The 13,076-nt window shown below is 38.4% G+C and overlaps 1 protein-coding gene across 14 annotated transcripts in view; it reads left to right on the plus strand.

The window, feature by feature from the left end:
- The window catches only part of INPP4A (inositol polyphosphate-4-phosphatase type I A), a 112,909-nt gene extending 100,303 nt beyond the window's left edge, over nt 1-12,606 (plus strand). For 9 of the 14 annotated variants that reach the window (XM_042866694.1, XM_042866695.1, XM_042866698.1 and 6 more), the window contains 3 exons: nt 2,317-2,429; nt 2,767-2,921; nt 9,755-12,606. In XM_042866694.1, coding sequence (XP_042722628.1) covers nt 2,317-2,429; nt 2,767-2,921; nt 9,755-9,887 — 401 coding nt within the window. In that variant the 3' untranslated portion in view covers nt 9,888-12,606. The other 5 variants (XM_042866693.1, XM_042866692.1, XM_042866700.1 and 2 more) reach the window with 1 other exon arrangement.
- Nucleotides 12,607-13,076: the final 470 nt, after the last annotated feature.

Genomic DNA, 13,076 nt, shown 5'->3' on the forward strand with positions numbered 1-13,076 from the left:
TTGCTGCGACAGGTTGTAGCAGCAGCACTTGTGTGTGCAGTTTTTGGTCATGTTCTCTTAGTGACCTGTACAGAGAGCAGCTGCCATTTTTTTGAAGCCTCTTAATCATGTCCTCTCTGCCTGTCCTTTGTGCATGTAATTGTCACATCTGCAGCCAACGACAGAGAAGTCGAGCATGTGGAAGAGGGACAGTAGCTGCAAGACTGAATGTTACTGGTAATCTAGGAAAATGTCTTGCTTATTATGTTGGGTTTTTTTAGGAAAAGTGGCTCAAGTGTCCCCAGAAACTGTGACAATTGGTTTGTTATCATTAATACCAAACGTCTTATGAACTAATTTCTTGTTCCCCAAATTGCAGTTTTATTGCAGAAACAGAAACGCAGCAACGTGCAATGGGATGGTTAGAATGCTATTTGCTGAAGTAGCTTATAACACTTTCAGGCACCCTGCATTATATTTGATGCAGCTGAGAGTCCCCCCCCCCTTTCCAGTCACTCACAATTGGGCATGATAGTTTTCACTGAAGTTTTAGCTGCAAAATCTTAAGCTGTATTTTATTATATGGTAGTCTCATATCAGACTGTCTTGTAAACTTCAGATATTCATCCATTTATGTTGATTTTTGTTCTACTGTTTTTCCTGTTCCTTTCTGTCCGTAGTCTTCCTTATCTCATACCTTTATTTCAGTCTCTTCCCTCATTTCCAAACCTCATGTTGATGTAGTCATCTGTTAGCTTTTGCCCTTTTCTGTTAACATTTTATTTAATCCTGCAGTATGTTTTCTGTCCTGTCATTTGTTCCTTTTTCTTGTTTTTGAACTCTGTTTTGTCATTATATTTACTTTCCCTTATTTTTAAAGAGCACTGGCTTCACAACTTCAAGCTTCACCAACACTCACTTTTTGTAACAGAAATTTGCCTCGAGTAACTTGAAGTTCTGAATGAAACTAATGTTCAGTGTTGGACAGGTGGCATTAACAGGCACCTTAACAGCAAAACAGAGCAGAACGGTTTTGTGTCCACCCACCTTTTCTCCTTCACTCCAGCTGCCTGTTGTAACACTGAGCTCCCTGCCAATGAGATGAATACCTCTGAGAGGGAAAATCTGCCCTCTGCCAAAATTTTGTTCTGCTTCACTGTTTTTTCCTGAGTAAATGTGGACATGCTGTACCTGGTCTTGCAGTCTAGCTTGGACAAATATTTTGTGGTTATAAATATTAAGAAAAAGTTTTGAGTAGAAGTGTGAAAAAAAATAATGCAGGTGTCCCAGCAGATGTGTTAGAGATGCTCTGTGAAAAACTGAAACGTGGACAAACCTGGAAGTGTGCTTGTCCAAGAAAGGGCTGGGAGTATGTTTTGTGCCTCCTCTGTGGTGATGGTCAGCATGTACAGAGATGTACAAAGTGCAAAATACTTCTCCATGAGCCTTTGTCAGGAGAGAATAACTTTTTTTTTTTTTTCTTTTTAACTGTAAAATAAGTGGTATTATATATGTGGTATTATTATATATATAATAAGTGGTATTATTATATATGGCAGTTGTGTAACCTGTATTATACAGGCAACAGGAAACAAACATACAAACAGATCCTTCTAGGGACAGGCAGCATAGTGATGTATCTGCTGGTATCTTGTAGGTGTTCCCTTCCAGAACAATACATGAGGAAAGATTTTCCCCGATCCAGTGTCATTTTGTTTTTCTGAAAACATGTGCCATGAATTCTGAGCACTGCAGAATTTCCAAGAAGTCAGTTACTGTGTAGTGGTTCCCTTTGATCACCTTGTCTCTAGGCATACTCAGGGAGGTGACTTTGGCCCTTTTTTTGTTTATAGACATCAGAGTGTGTTTCTTGTAGCTTTAAAAATGAAGACATGAACAGAAATAAAATGGTATCTTTACAATTTCTGTAGAGACATACATGATTTCCTGTCACATCTGTGGGGTGCAGTGCCAGCAGTTACCTGCTTCTATATAGTTCTGAGCATGTCAAAGCAAGTACATCTTTGCAAACAAGATACTATACCAATCTTATTCCCTTCGTTCCCCCTGTTACTGTATTGCTGTATCACATTCTGAACCCCTGAAATTTTAAATGACATGAATATATATTTCCAGTAGAGTTTTATTAAACTTGAATTTGTTTTTCGGTGGTATCGTTAATTACACAATTAAGAATTGAGTTGTGAGCTTTGATAGTTTGAAGAAAACGTGACTGAATTTCCAATGGGCATATAGGAGTACTTTTCATGCAACTGATCTTTGTGAAAGTGTTGAATGCAACTAAAAAAAGTGGACTTGGTTTTGTTTGTATTGTAGGTCTACCTCGATCTCGTAGTCAGACGTGCCTGCCTGAACTGTTAAGGTTTCTGGGACAAAATGTACACGCAAGGAAAAATAAGAATGTTGATATCCTTTGGCAAGCTGCTGAGGTACTTAGTAATCTGAGTATTTCTGTATAGTTCAGTTGATTTTCTGTATACGTGCATAGTTTCCACTTTTTATCACTGATATATTCAGATTTCTTCACTTGCATGCATTAGCTTGGAAATATTGTTTGGCTGAACCTCCTCCAGATTTTTTTGCACATCAGTATTTTCTCTACAACTCAAGTAACAAAATACTGCTGTACCACAGATGACAATTTTTTACATCAGAGTCTACACAGGATTTATATCTCTTCAAGGAGGAGAAATACAGGTCTGTTGTGTTCTCTGGGAGAAGGTAATGCACGAGGAAAGAATGATCAATTGTGTGTCCCGTTTCTAGATATGCCGCAGACTAAATGGCGTTCGGTTTACAAGCTGTAAAAGTGCCAAGGATAGGACTGCTATGTCGGTCACCCTAGAGCAGTGTTTGATCCTACAGCATGAACATGGAATGGCTCCACAGGTCTTCACTCAGGCTCTCGAGTGTATGAGGAGGTAAGAGTTTTACTGTGTCACTTAGGCCTAAGTAAGGAACCATGCAAACTGCAGAGGAGAGGTGGCCTCTGTTTCTATCAAAAGAAACAAGAAGTAAAACAAAGCCAAAAAAGCTGCAAAACTGGTTGCGAGGATTCATCCCTTGCTTGCATGTCTTAAAGAGTTACACTGTTGAAGCTGGTCCTTATTGGGTTTGCATCAGGTGAGTTTTAGTTTTCAGTAGTGAACTGGAAGTTTTCAGAGAAGCATATGAAAATAAATTTGCAATCCATGCTGAGCTTTACTGAACAGGAAACTGGTGCTTCTTTGAAAGTTGTCTGATGATGAGGTTGCTGCTGTCATAGCACTGGGTTTCTTAGTTCTAGATCAGGCATCAGCTGTCTCTGATTTCTCAGAGATGCATGTTGTTCTTTGAAACACAGACTCCTGCAGTTTGCACTGGTTTGACACATGTATTCTTCAGCAGTGAAACACTTTGCTCACCGGGCAAAATGTCAGTATGAGTGTTTCACAGTGCAGCAATCAAATTTCATCACAGCGTGTCAGTGTGCTGTTGTCCTACCAGTATAATGATGTTCTGTATTCTGAAGCAGCAGAGATGTTTGCAGAATTCAATACTGTACTAAAAAAAATCTGTTTACTGTTGTTCAATGCCTTGTTTCAAGCACTGCTGGAAAACTCCGTAACTCACATACCAAAAGAAAGGATAAGAAATCTAGCTTTAGTCTTTATCAATGTAGTTCAACAATGCTGTTCAGTCCTGTTTTTCAACATTCACTCTTACTGAATGTACTGTACTGTGTGTCTTCTCACCAAATTCTCTAGAGTGTTCAATTCTCTTATCCTTTCTGTATGTTTTTGCTGTTTGACCCTTTCTTACTCTTTGGGTACTGAGAAAGAAAATGTCTCATACAATAGCACTCGCAGCCTCTTACACTAAAACCTTGTTTTTCATTTCAATGTCCAACTGGATGTCACTGGGCCTTTTTATGTTCACTTTTTGTTGGACTGTTACAAAATTAATACTGTATGTGAAAACTGCATCCAGAGTTTGGTTAAAACTTGACATTCGAAGCAAAGACAGCTCAGAATAGCTTGTGAGGGAGAAGTTATTGACTTAAAAACAGAGCCGAGTGACTCTCAAATACCTTATTGTTTAAACTGTGCAACTTGTTGGTGTAGACATCTGAAAGAAAAGAGCTTGGTTGTGCAGTTTTAACAAAGCTATTTGCTTAGTAAGAATAGAAACAGAACAAGTATAATACTAGGGATCTTGCTATTTTCTTTATGTTAGTTAAGGAGTTAATATTTTTAATGCAGTCAGGGTCACAGTACAGGCAGAGATTAATAACAACATTGTGTTGGTCCTCTGTACCATCAGTTTAATTTATTACCATATCAGATAAAACACTGACATAAGAGACACATTGCTTTGTGTTGACCTACATCAAGTATTGAAAGTGGGCCAATTTAATCAAAACCTTTGGCTAGCATGTTCCAGCAACATCAGAAACTTGCTCTAACAGATGAAAGATGTGGTTTGCTCTTCTTCTGTTAGATTGTTGAAAAAGAGGGATTATGCAGAATAAATGCTGATTAATCCTAATGGAATACTAAGGCAAGATGGGTTTTCATCAAGTTTATCCCTGTCTCATTGCTTTTTAGGGTAGGATGTTTTTTTTAAATATATTCTCCAACTCTATTTGAGACCAATGGCAAAAAATTTAAAAAGCTTAAATAGAGGGATAGGGTTATGGAACAAATACAGAGTATTGCAAGTTGGAAGGGACCCACGTGGGTCATTGAGTCCAACTCTTGGTTCAATATATACTCCACCCAAGTCCAACTCCACCCAAAACCATCTTGACCTGGACAGGATGACCTGACCTGGATGCCCAATGTAGCAGATGGAAGAGTTACAGATTACTTCTAGAGCATGTAAAAATACCTTTTTTTCATTTAACCTGGACCTTATTTGATGTATGTAATTGTAGAAAAAAAGTAAGGCTCGGTTCAGTCTTGAATGCAGACATTTCAAGAAATGGTGCAGAACTTGTGTTTTGCTTTTGGTAAAACATTTTCAGTTGGGCCAAAATACAGAACTGTTCCTGAACCTTGGGAAATACCCATAGCACTACTGTCTTTTTATTCTTTTAAACATACTGTCAGTGTGTCAGGTGCACACAGTTTTCCCTGGCATGGTGGGAGCTCTGAGGACTGATTCTGAAATCTAAAAACAGAATTGGACATGAAGAAGTGAATAGGTCAGTCCTCAAAGCAATGTAAGCATCAGGGGTGCAGTGAGATGGGCTGTGCAACATCTTCCCTTCACAGGTGAACATTGAGGCACTTCAGAAAGATGCAGTTTGAAAGTGTATCAATACACATTTGAATTTGTTTTGAAGATGAAAAGCAAATGGTAGTTTGGTTTTTTGGTTTGTTGGTTTGTTTTTTGTTTTGTTTTGTTTGTTTATATATTGAGCATTTAGTTAAGAGGTTAAAGTATTTCACTGCAGCTCACGTGGAAAGATGTTTGAAAGGGTCAAATACTACAATGGTTATTCATGTTCAGCTTGCTTTTCAGAGCTCCACTTTTTTGCAGCATGCAGAAGCATGGCAGAGCTGCATGGGATATTGCTTGGTAATCTGAAAGAATGAACATGGAAAACCATTAATGTTCAACCTACATGTATTTATTTTCAGTAGACTACAGTACTTCTTTCTTATTTTTCTCTTTTATTCTCTTTCCCTCTCCTTTTATCTGTAATTGTGCTGATATATATTTTTGAGATGTTTTCCCTGTTTTTCTTTACTTCATATTCTGGTTTTGTTGTGGCTTCTTCCATCTTTTTTTCATCTTCTTGACCACTTTGCGTTGCCATCTCTTTTTACGCATTCATTTGCATGTCCGTCTTCTTTTCTGTTTTATTTTTCCTCCTCCCAACCTTCTTCCTTTTCACAGCATTGGAACACGGGAGGTAGTCACCCAGAAGAACTTGAGTGGCTTGGTGCCCATCCGAGATTTCAGACTAGATCCCAGCCTCCTCTACTCTATTCCTTTACTAGCTCTCAGCCCCAATTTACTGATTGTGTGGCTGTTTCTGAGCATAGCGTACCTGGTGGCCAGATTACGTTGCAAGTGAAGATAAGGTTAAAAATAAAAACAAACAAACAAACAAATTGCTTGAACGTGTATTGCCACTTGGTACCTGCTGGACAAAAGAATGTGTCATAACATTGTCTGCCAAGAATTATTATTATGCCTTACAATTTTACGTTTCTATTGTACTAAACTGTAAATATACATCAAATTATTTTATCAAGAAGAATTGTATTGAAACTTTAAATTACTGTTCTGCTTTCAGTGCTTGTAACATAGTCTGACATTTGGCCTGTTACCTCGTTACTTTAGCCGGCCTGAAGATCTCTTACCAAATACAGTTTTGTGTTACTTGTTTCATGTATTCCAGAGAAAGGAACTCTGAAAAGAATTTGTATCTTTTGTATATTCAGGGTGTATGCTAATCTTGCCTTTCATTTTTACAAGCTAAGAGGAGAAAAAATAAAAAATATGGGTGGGGTTTATAAGAAGTTATAAGAAATTTATTTAAAGAAGTAAACAAATTTGTACCTTTATTTCAAAGCATAATATCCAAATGATTATTACACAATTTGTAGAACCATAGTCTCGTTCCTTTCTCGTGGTTACGTATGTTCCAGTAGACTAGTGTACCCACTGAACAACAACTTGCAGTGTGCTGCATGCAGGATTATTTCATTATATTTATAGATCTGCATTTTGTAATATATTAAAGACAAAAAGATAATGGCGTCTGGTTAGCGAGAGTATGTAATTGGCAGAGCCTGCTAATGATCCACTGTCTGTTTCAGGTGCTTTGTTCTATAACTTATTCTGAAACAGGGTCATTATCATCCTATTGAAGTTAGTCTACAATATTTCAAGCAAGGAAAGGAAGGTATTAATTAGCTCTGTTATTTGGTGGGCTTGAGGTTTTCCACTAGGCTTTGTGTTAATGACACTGGGCTAAATATTAGTTATTTCCATTTTTGAGTGTCGGACAGCTTTAATAAATTATGATGATGATAGACAATGATTTAGAGGTAAATGAGTGATGGCAAGAACATTTATTTAAATGATGATACTGAAGAAATATGCCTAGTTTAGTCACACGGAACGATTGTGGAAGAAATTTGGACACAGTTTGTATCTAACATCTGACTGGGATAGGCCTGTTGAAAATGGTGGACTCTGCTGATGTAGTAGTCTGGAAGTGCTTGTCAATAGCAATAGTTCATTGAAAAACTAACCTCATTTAACATAGTTTGCTAAATTCGTTAAGGGATTTAGTTTGCTTGGTGCCTAAGATGACAGAATGTTGAGCTTGATGACCAAGGAGAACTCCGCTAGTACTGTGATTTCTAATTTCTACTATTATTACCTTGCTCAGAAGACATAGATAGCTATAGCTTATATTATCAATTTTAATGTATTTTGAAAGCTCCTGAAGGAGGTACGCTTTAAAAAGAGAAGAACATAGTTTAAGGGGAAAAAAAAAAAAAAGAAAAAAAAAGGAAAAAAAAAAAAGGCTAAAATCCTAAATTTGGCAAATATTCTAACTAAATGAAGTACATGGTTATACTCGTGTCTTCGTGAAAGAAGACTGTACAGTACACTATCACCTGGTATTTTTCTCACTATTCTTCCAATTTTGTTTTTAAAAGAAAAGAAAGCCCACAGACAGTGTATGTATATACTTAAGCATTTATCCTATTTATTTTGGATTGCTTCAGCAAAGCCTTATGGGCTTTAAAAACATGGTGCGATGGTATTGGACATTTCCACATCCTGTGCTGCTGTCCAGTACCACTGCATCTCAATACAAATAATTTCTTCTTTCTGATTAAGGTTGGTTTGTTTGCTATGAGTACCAAATTCACTTTTTACGCAGTAAATGGTGATTAGGTTCACTGTAGCCTTCTTGGTGAGTGTCCTGCGTTCAGCCTACCAAGATGTGAAAGTAACTTTAGTAGGGGTGTCTCCACTGAGCTCCCTGCTGTTATTAAGTCTGTTATAAATGCAGTATGAAGCTTTGCTTGTTTACTGTTGTTGGCAAGATTAGGCATGCAATAAGACCACCTTTAAATTAATTTACATTAATTGTAAGTGAAAGCTAAGACCTTTTGAAAACAAAAAGATGGGTTCTTTCATACCCTTTGGTTGGGACAAGTTTTCATTTTTTCCTTCTTTAGTTCAGCCTGTGCTCTCATTCTGGCATTCAGATTTAAAATGACACAGTGCTTACAGCTCACGTGCCTCCAGAAGCTCCGCAGCACACAAAATAGGTGAGATACATCTTTGCCATCGTGCTTGCGGGCCACCTGTGCCTCAGAGGGACATGGGCAATGCAGGCAGTGGAATGAGTAATGAGCAGAATTACTCACTTCCAATTGGAAATTCTCAGTTGGCATCCCATATTTTTTATTTTAATTAGATGTTTTTATCACTGCTCTGGAAGATATTTCCTGCCAATCCTTGACGGGTCTATTTGCAGCAGTCTTTGGGGGATGTGCAATGCACTAAACAGTGTCACAAGGTGCAATCCATTCTGTAGGACAGTCACACACACAATATACTGAGAGATTTCAAACATAAGCTGTTATCTGCAGTGAAAACATTCAGTGTTCTGTGAAGTTAAGCTAGGTGGTACGTTAAGTAGCAGAGCTACAGTCGATGTGATTAACCAAAATTAGAGGAACAGTGAGATCAGCAACAGCAGAGAGCTTTCAAATTAAAGCAGGAAACCAAACCCTCCTTGTGAGTCAGATTGCCTCTGTTTAGCTGGTACCTGCTGCAGCCATCTCCAGGACGGGAATGATGGGACATTCCCACCGTAAGATTGTGTACTGTACAACTTTGCCATGAACTTTTATTATTGTTAGATCAATGTTTAGGTTTCCATTCTCTGTCAGAACACGTTCTCATGTGAGCCTAAATTGATCTCTACTATATAAAATGCAGTGCTTCCTCTTTGTATGTCTGTTTTGGATTTGAAATAGATTTACAATGGTAAAGAAGCCTTATAAGTGGAATCGTTTTTTTATTGTAGCACAGAACCTCTTTGTAATGTGGGGCAGTTGCACCAAAGCATTGGGTAAAGTTGGACTCCCAAATTCTGCACAGCTTTGTTGCATTGGGGTGATGACTGTCAATGCAGCCAATACAGAGCTGCTATTTCCTGGTGTTTTTTTAAGAGTATGTTGGTTTTCAAGTCAATTTATGCATGCAAAGATAACTGGAGAGCCATTATTTTTATATCAGCTCTGGTCCTTAAGTTCTGATAGCGCTGATGTACAGGGAACAATAAAATAAAGCTCCTGTTGAGAGGTGGGCAGTCTTTCTTTTTCAACATAACATACTAATGAATTAGCAGAACTGCATTTAAGCAATCTTTTGGGATCCTTTGTACAATGGCACGTGAGCGCCGTAACAGCGTACCCTGAAATACATGAAACCTTCCTAAAAGAACTTTCTCACTGGATGCACTGCTGCTTTTTAGAAATGCAAAACTAGCGATCAGACATAGCATGTGTCCATTCTGTGTGCTTCTTACTAGCATTGTATGAGGAGTCATCATCTTTAATATTTGCAGTGGCAAATTAATTAAGCGCTCATTGAATATAACCAACTTTTTGTTAATGCTATGAAATAACCAGTTCATTTCATCTTAGTTTAAGTCTTCTTTTCTTTTTTTTTTTTCTTTTTTTTTCCGTTTTACTGCTGTCATTTTTTTGTGCTTGTTTTTTTTCCCCAGTGAGGGGTGTCGGCGAGAAAATACAATGAAGAATGTTGGATGTCGCAAGTATGCATTTAATTCCCTGCAACTGAAGGCTTTCCCAAAGTATTACAGGCCTCCAGAAGGAACTTATGGAAAAGTTGAAACTTAAGCATCTTATGTCCTTTAATTGCTGTTCCATTAAGACGTGTGGCTGCACTCTAGACTAATACATGATTCTGTCATCCAGACCAGATCAGTAACCTTTCTGTACGTTTCACTAGGCTATATGGAGCATGTTACCTACCAGTTGGAGTCTATAGTAACAGTTATTTGACACCTTAGCTTGAGAATAGTGTGATGACTCTGCCCATTTAAATAGCCTTCAGTGTATGTAAGATGAGCAGATATTGTGCTATTTAATAATTACCTACATGCAAGTAGCTGGGCACCTCCTGGATGGGCAAGGACTTTGCGAATGGCATTGAGGCAGCTGCTTCACGTACTTCTTTCAATACTGAGCTGACTTCAGACTGAGCTTTTCGTCACTCTTTCAAACTGAGAGTAAACTCAACCGTTGTAAATAGAAAGGGATTGGACAGTAGGCAGTCTAATCACAGCAGGATGCATTATTGCAATCAAGAAACAGATGTAACTTCTAAAAATAATCAGCACAATAGCAGCCAGGAGTATAAATTGTTTCACTGTATATAGGATGCCATCTTGAAATATGAAATGAATAATAAATGAAAAGGCTGGGCCTATGAGGTCTAGTTTGTAGTTCTGTCCAGATAAAGACAAATTCCGGTCATTTTTAGCACAAAAGGACTTGGGCAAGTGTGAACCAATTTTCAAAAGCGTTTCAAAACATAATGATGTTAATCGATTAATGGCAGCAACTGTTCTCCCAGCCCTTCCCCACTATGACATGTTCATTGTGTTCCATGGTAGCGTATATCAATCAATGTGCTCCTTTATCCATGGCTTTTTATATTGCTTCTGCATTGTAAGCGTTAGGATGTCGGGGCATTGCATTTTTTAAATCGGTGTTTGGTTTTTATCAGTATCTGTCGACTCAAAAATGCTTAAAGTACCCAACATCCCCCCAACCACCTGACAAAAATGTTACCTTTATTAAGTTTTGCTCATTTTGATGGAACGTAACTCATGTGCTAATGCATGAGAACCTCAGGTGTGTTAGCTTAAGGCTGAGGCTTGGTAGTCTGTCAAACTTTGATAGCATTTCATAAAGGTTCAGTACATCTCCTTGGAAATCATCTCCGAAAGGATGCTTTGAAGATAGAGGATACGTTCTTAAAATGCAGCTAAATGTTAAGTTGCAAATCTTAACAGGATTAAATCATTCCTAGCTAGCTTCATTCAGCCCACTGTGCCCTACCACTCCAGTTTCTGAGGGCTATGAGCTGTAGAATAGAGAAGCTGGTCATTTGTTCTTGTGAGAGTAGCAACAGCCAGGTAAGTATACGGCTGTTTTCTGGCTTCCTTCTCCCTCCCGCTGATGTTTGTCTGTGCTGTCACTGCTCTATCAGTCATGTTCATTCTGCTCCCATGTAGGTTTGGGGGTTTTAAGTCCAGCAGTTTTTGCATTTTGCTTTTAGCAGTCTGACACTGAGCAGCATGTCACAAAGCCAGCCAAGAGAGTTCTGCTGAACCACGTTGTTACCATTACTGCAGACGTTCTAGGAGGGGAAACAAAAATGCTGTGCAAATTCAATGCATTTGTAGGTCTTTTCCCAGTTGCAAGCTCCTTCTGTAGTAGCATGGACCCTTGGGAAATTACAAACCTTGTCCTCCAATGAACAATTGTTGCTTTTTGTTCTTTTTTTTTAATGTGTAAACAAATGTTTGGTGAAAACCATTGCAGTGAGATTTCTTTAGACATTATTCTCTTAGTTCTGCTCAGCCTTCAGCCCCCGACCCGTTATTAAAAGCTACATTTATTTTTGTATGAACGATTGTCTTGATAGCCCTTAGTTTTTATGAGTTTTAGTTTTATTTTGTATATTTCAAACACAGTTAATATTTTAAGTCCTATATTGTTACACTAAAAGTCTTCTTGCAGCGTTCAGCTTCAGAAGAATACAAGAGGTCTACGGTTGCAATTAGCAGCGCCGCTCTCTTAGATGGTGGCCCACAGTCATCAGGTCTACTCTAGAGCTTAGTGATCCTTTATTTATTTCGTACACCGAATATAATCAGAAGCTCCCCAGTTTTCTATATGCATGGTTTTTGCTCACCTTTTAAAGTGGTGGGATATTTTAAGTGTACTTCCATGTAGAGCATCATTGTCCAGCTGACGTGTTCCAGGTACAGCTGTCGGCACAATGCACGCCAATGGCTTCTTCTGAAGGGCGTAACGAGCAGGGAGGTCTCGAGCAGTTAATCAAAAAAGACAAACTGTGAAACTTGAAATCCACACAGGACACTTCACAAGGGTGAAGTAAGCTTTTCTGTTGCACAGGAGAGACAAAACTTAAGGATTACTGTAAAATGAAGTTCTGTCTAATGTTCTTTTTTGAGTACGTTTTTTAAATTATAAAACATACAAAGGTAAAAAGAGAAAAAAAAAAAGAAATCCAACTTGCCGAGTATGTTCTGTGTATGTTCTGTGAAAGTATTTACAGCACAGTTGCCTTTTGTTTCATTTCTACATGTAAAATTATTGTATAATACGACACTGTTTTGTCCCAACACAATTGTGTTTGCCAAGCTTTGTGCATTGAAAGATTTTTATTTATTTGTTTTTGGGCAGTATTAATATATCATAAACATATGGCTACTGTTTTATATATCCTAGTTCATCCAATCCATGTATGCTGTACATGTGCTAGTCTTTAGGATGAAAACCAATAAAGAACTGACGAGAGTAACGAGGTGGCTTACTTCTAGTGCTTTCTTGGGTAAACTAATCAGCACTTTAAGGTTGCTCGGCTTGGAATGCTTCATCTGCTCTGCAGTCCGACTCGTGCCTACAACAGTGCTGGTTGTCGCTGTTCAGCAGGGATAAGTTGGCCCTGATCCACAAACCACCCAGCCTATGTGCAGCTACACCGTGTGACCACTGGTGCAACCGCTCTGATTACAGAGTGACACCTTCAGGTGCTGCCGAACATAAAATGCACAGTGATGCCCAGTGGAAGGGCTGCTTACAGCTGTAAAAACAGTAGGTTTCTTTTTTGTGGCAGAAAGATTCCTTTAATGTAGGTGTTGGGTATTTGTCTGGCCTCTCACTGCAGGTGTATGCAGTACACACTGCAGGTGTATGCAAAACACAAATGAACAAACACCTCCACAAGTCTGCATATTGTGCACAGATGTAATTCTCTGCCCAGCAGCTGCT

The sequence above is a fragment of the Lagopus leucura genome, unplaced genomic scaffold (assembly GCF_019238085.1).
Source record: "Lagopus leucura isolate 7727_CA_CO unplaced genomic scaffold, USGS_WTPT01 Super-Scaffold_100001, whole genome shotgun sequence".
Taxonomy (NCBI): domain Eukaryota; kingdom Metazoa; phylum Chordata; class Aves; order Galliformes; family Phasianidae; genus Lagopus; species Lagopus leucura.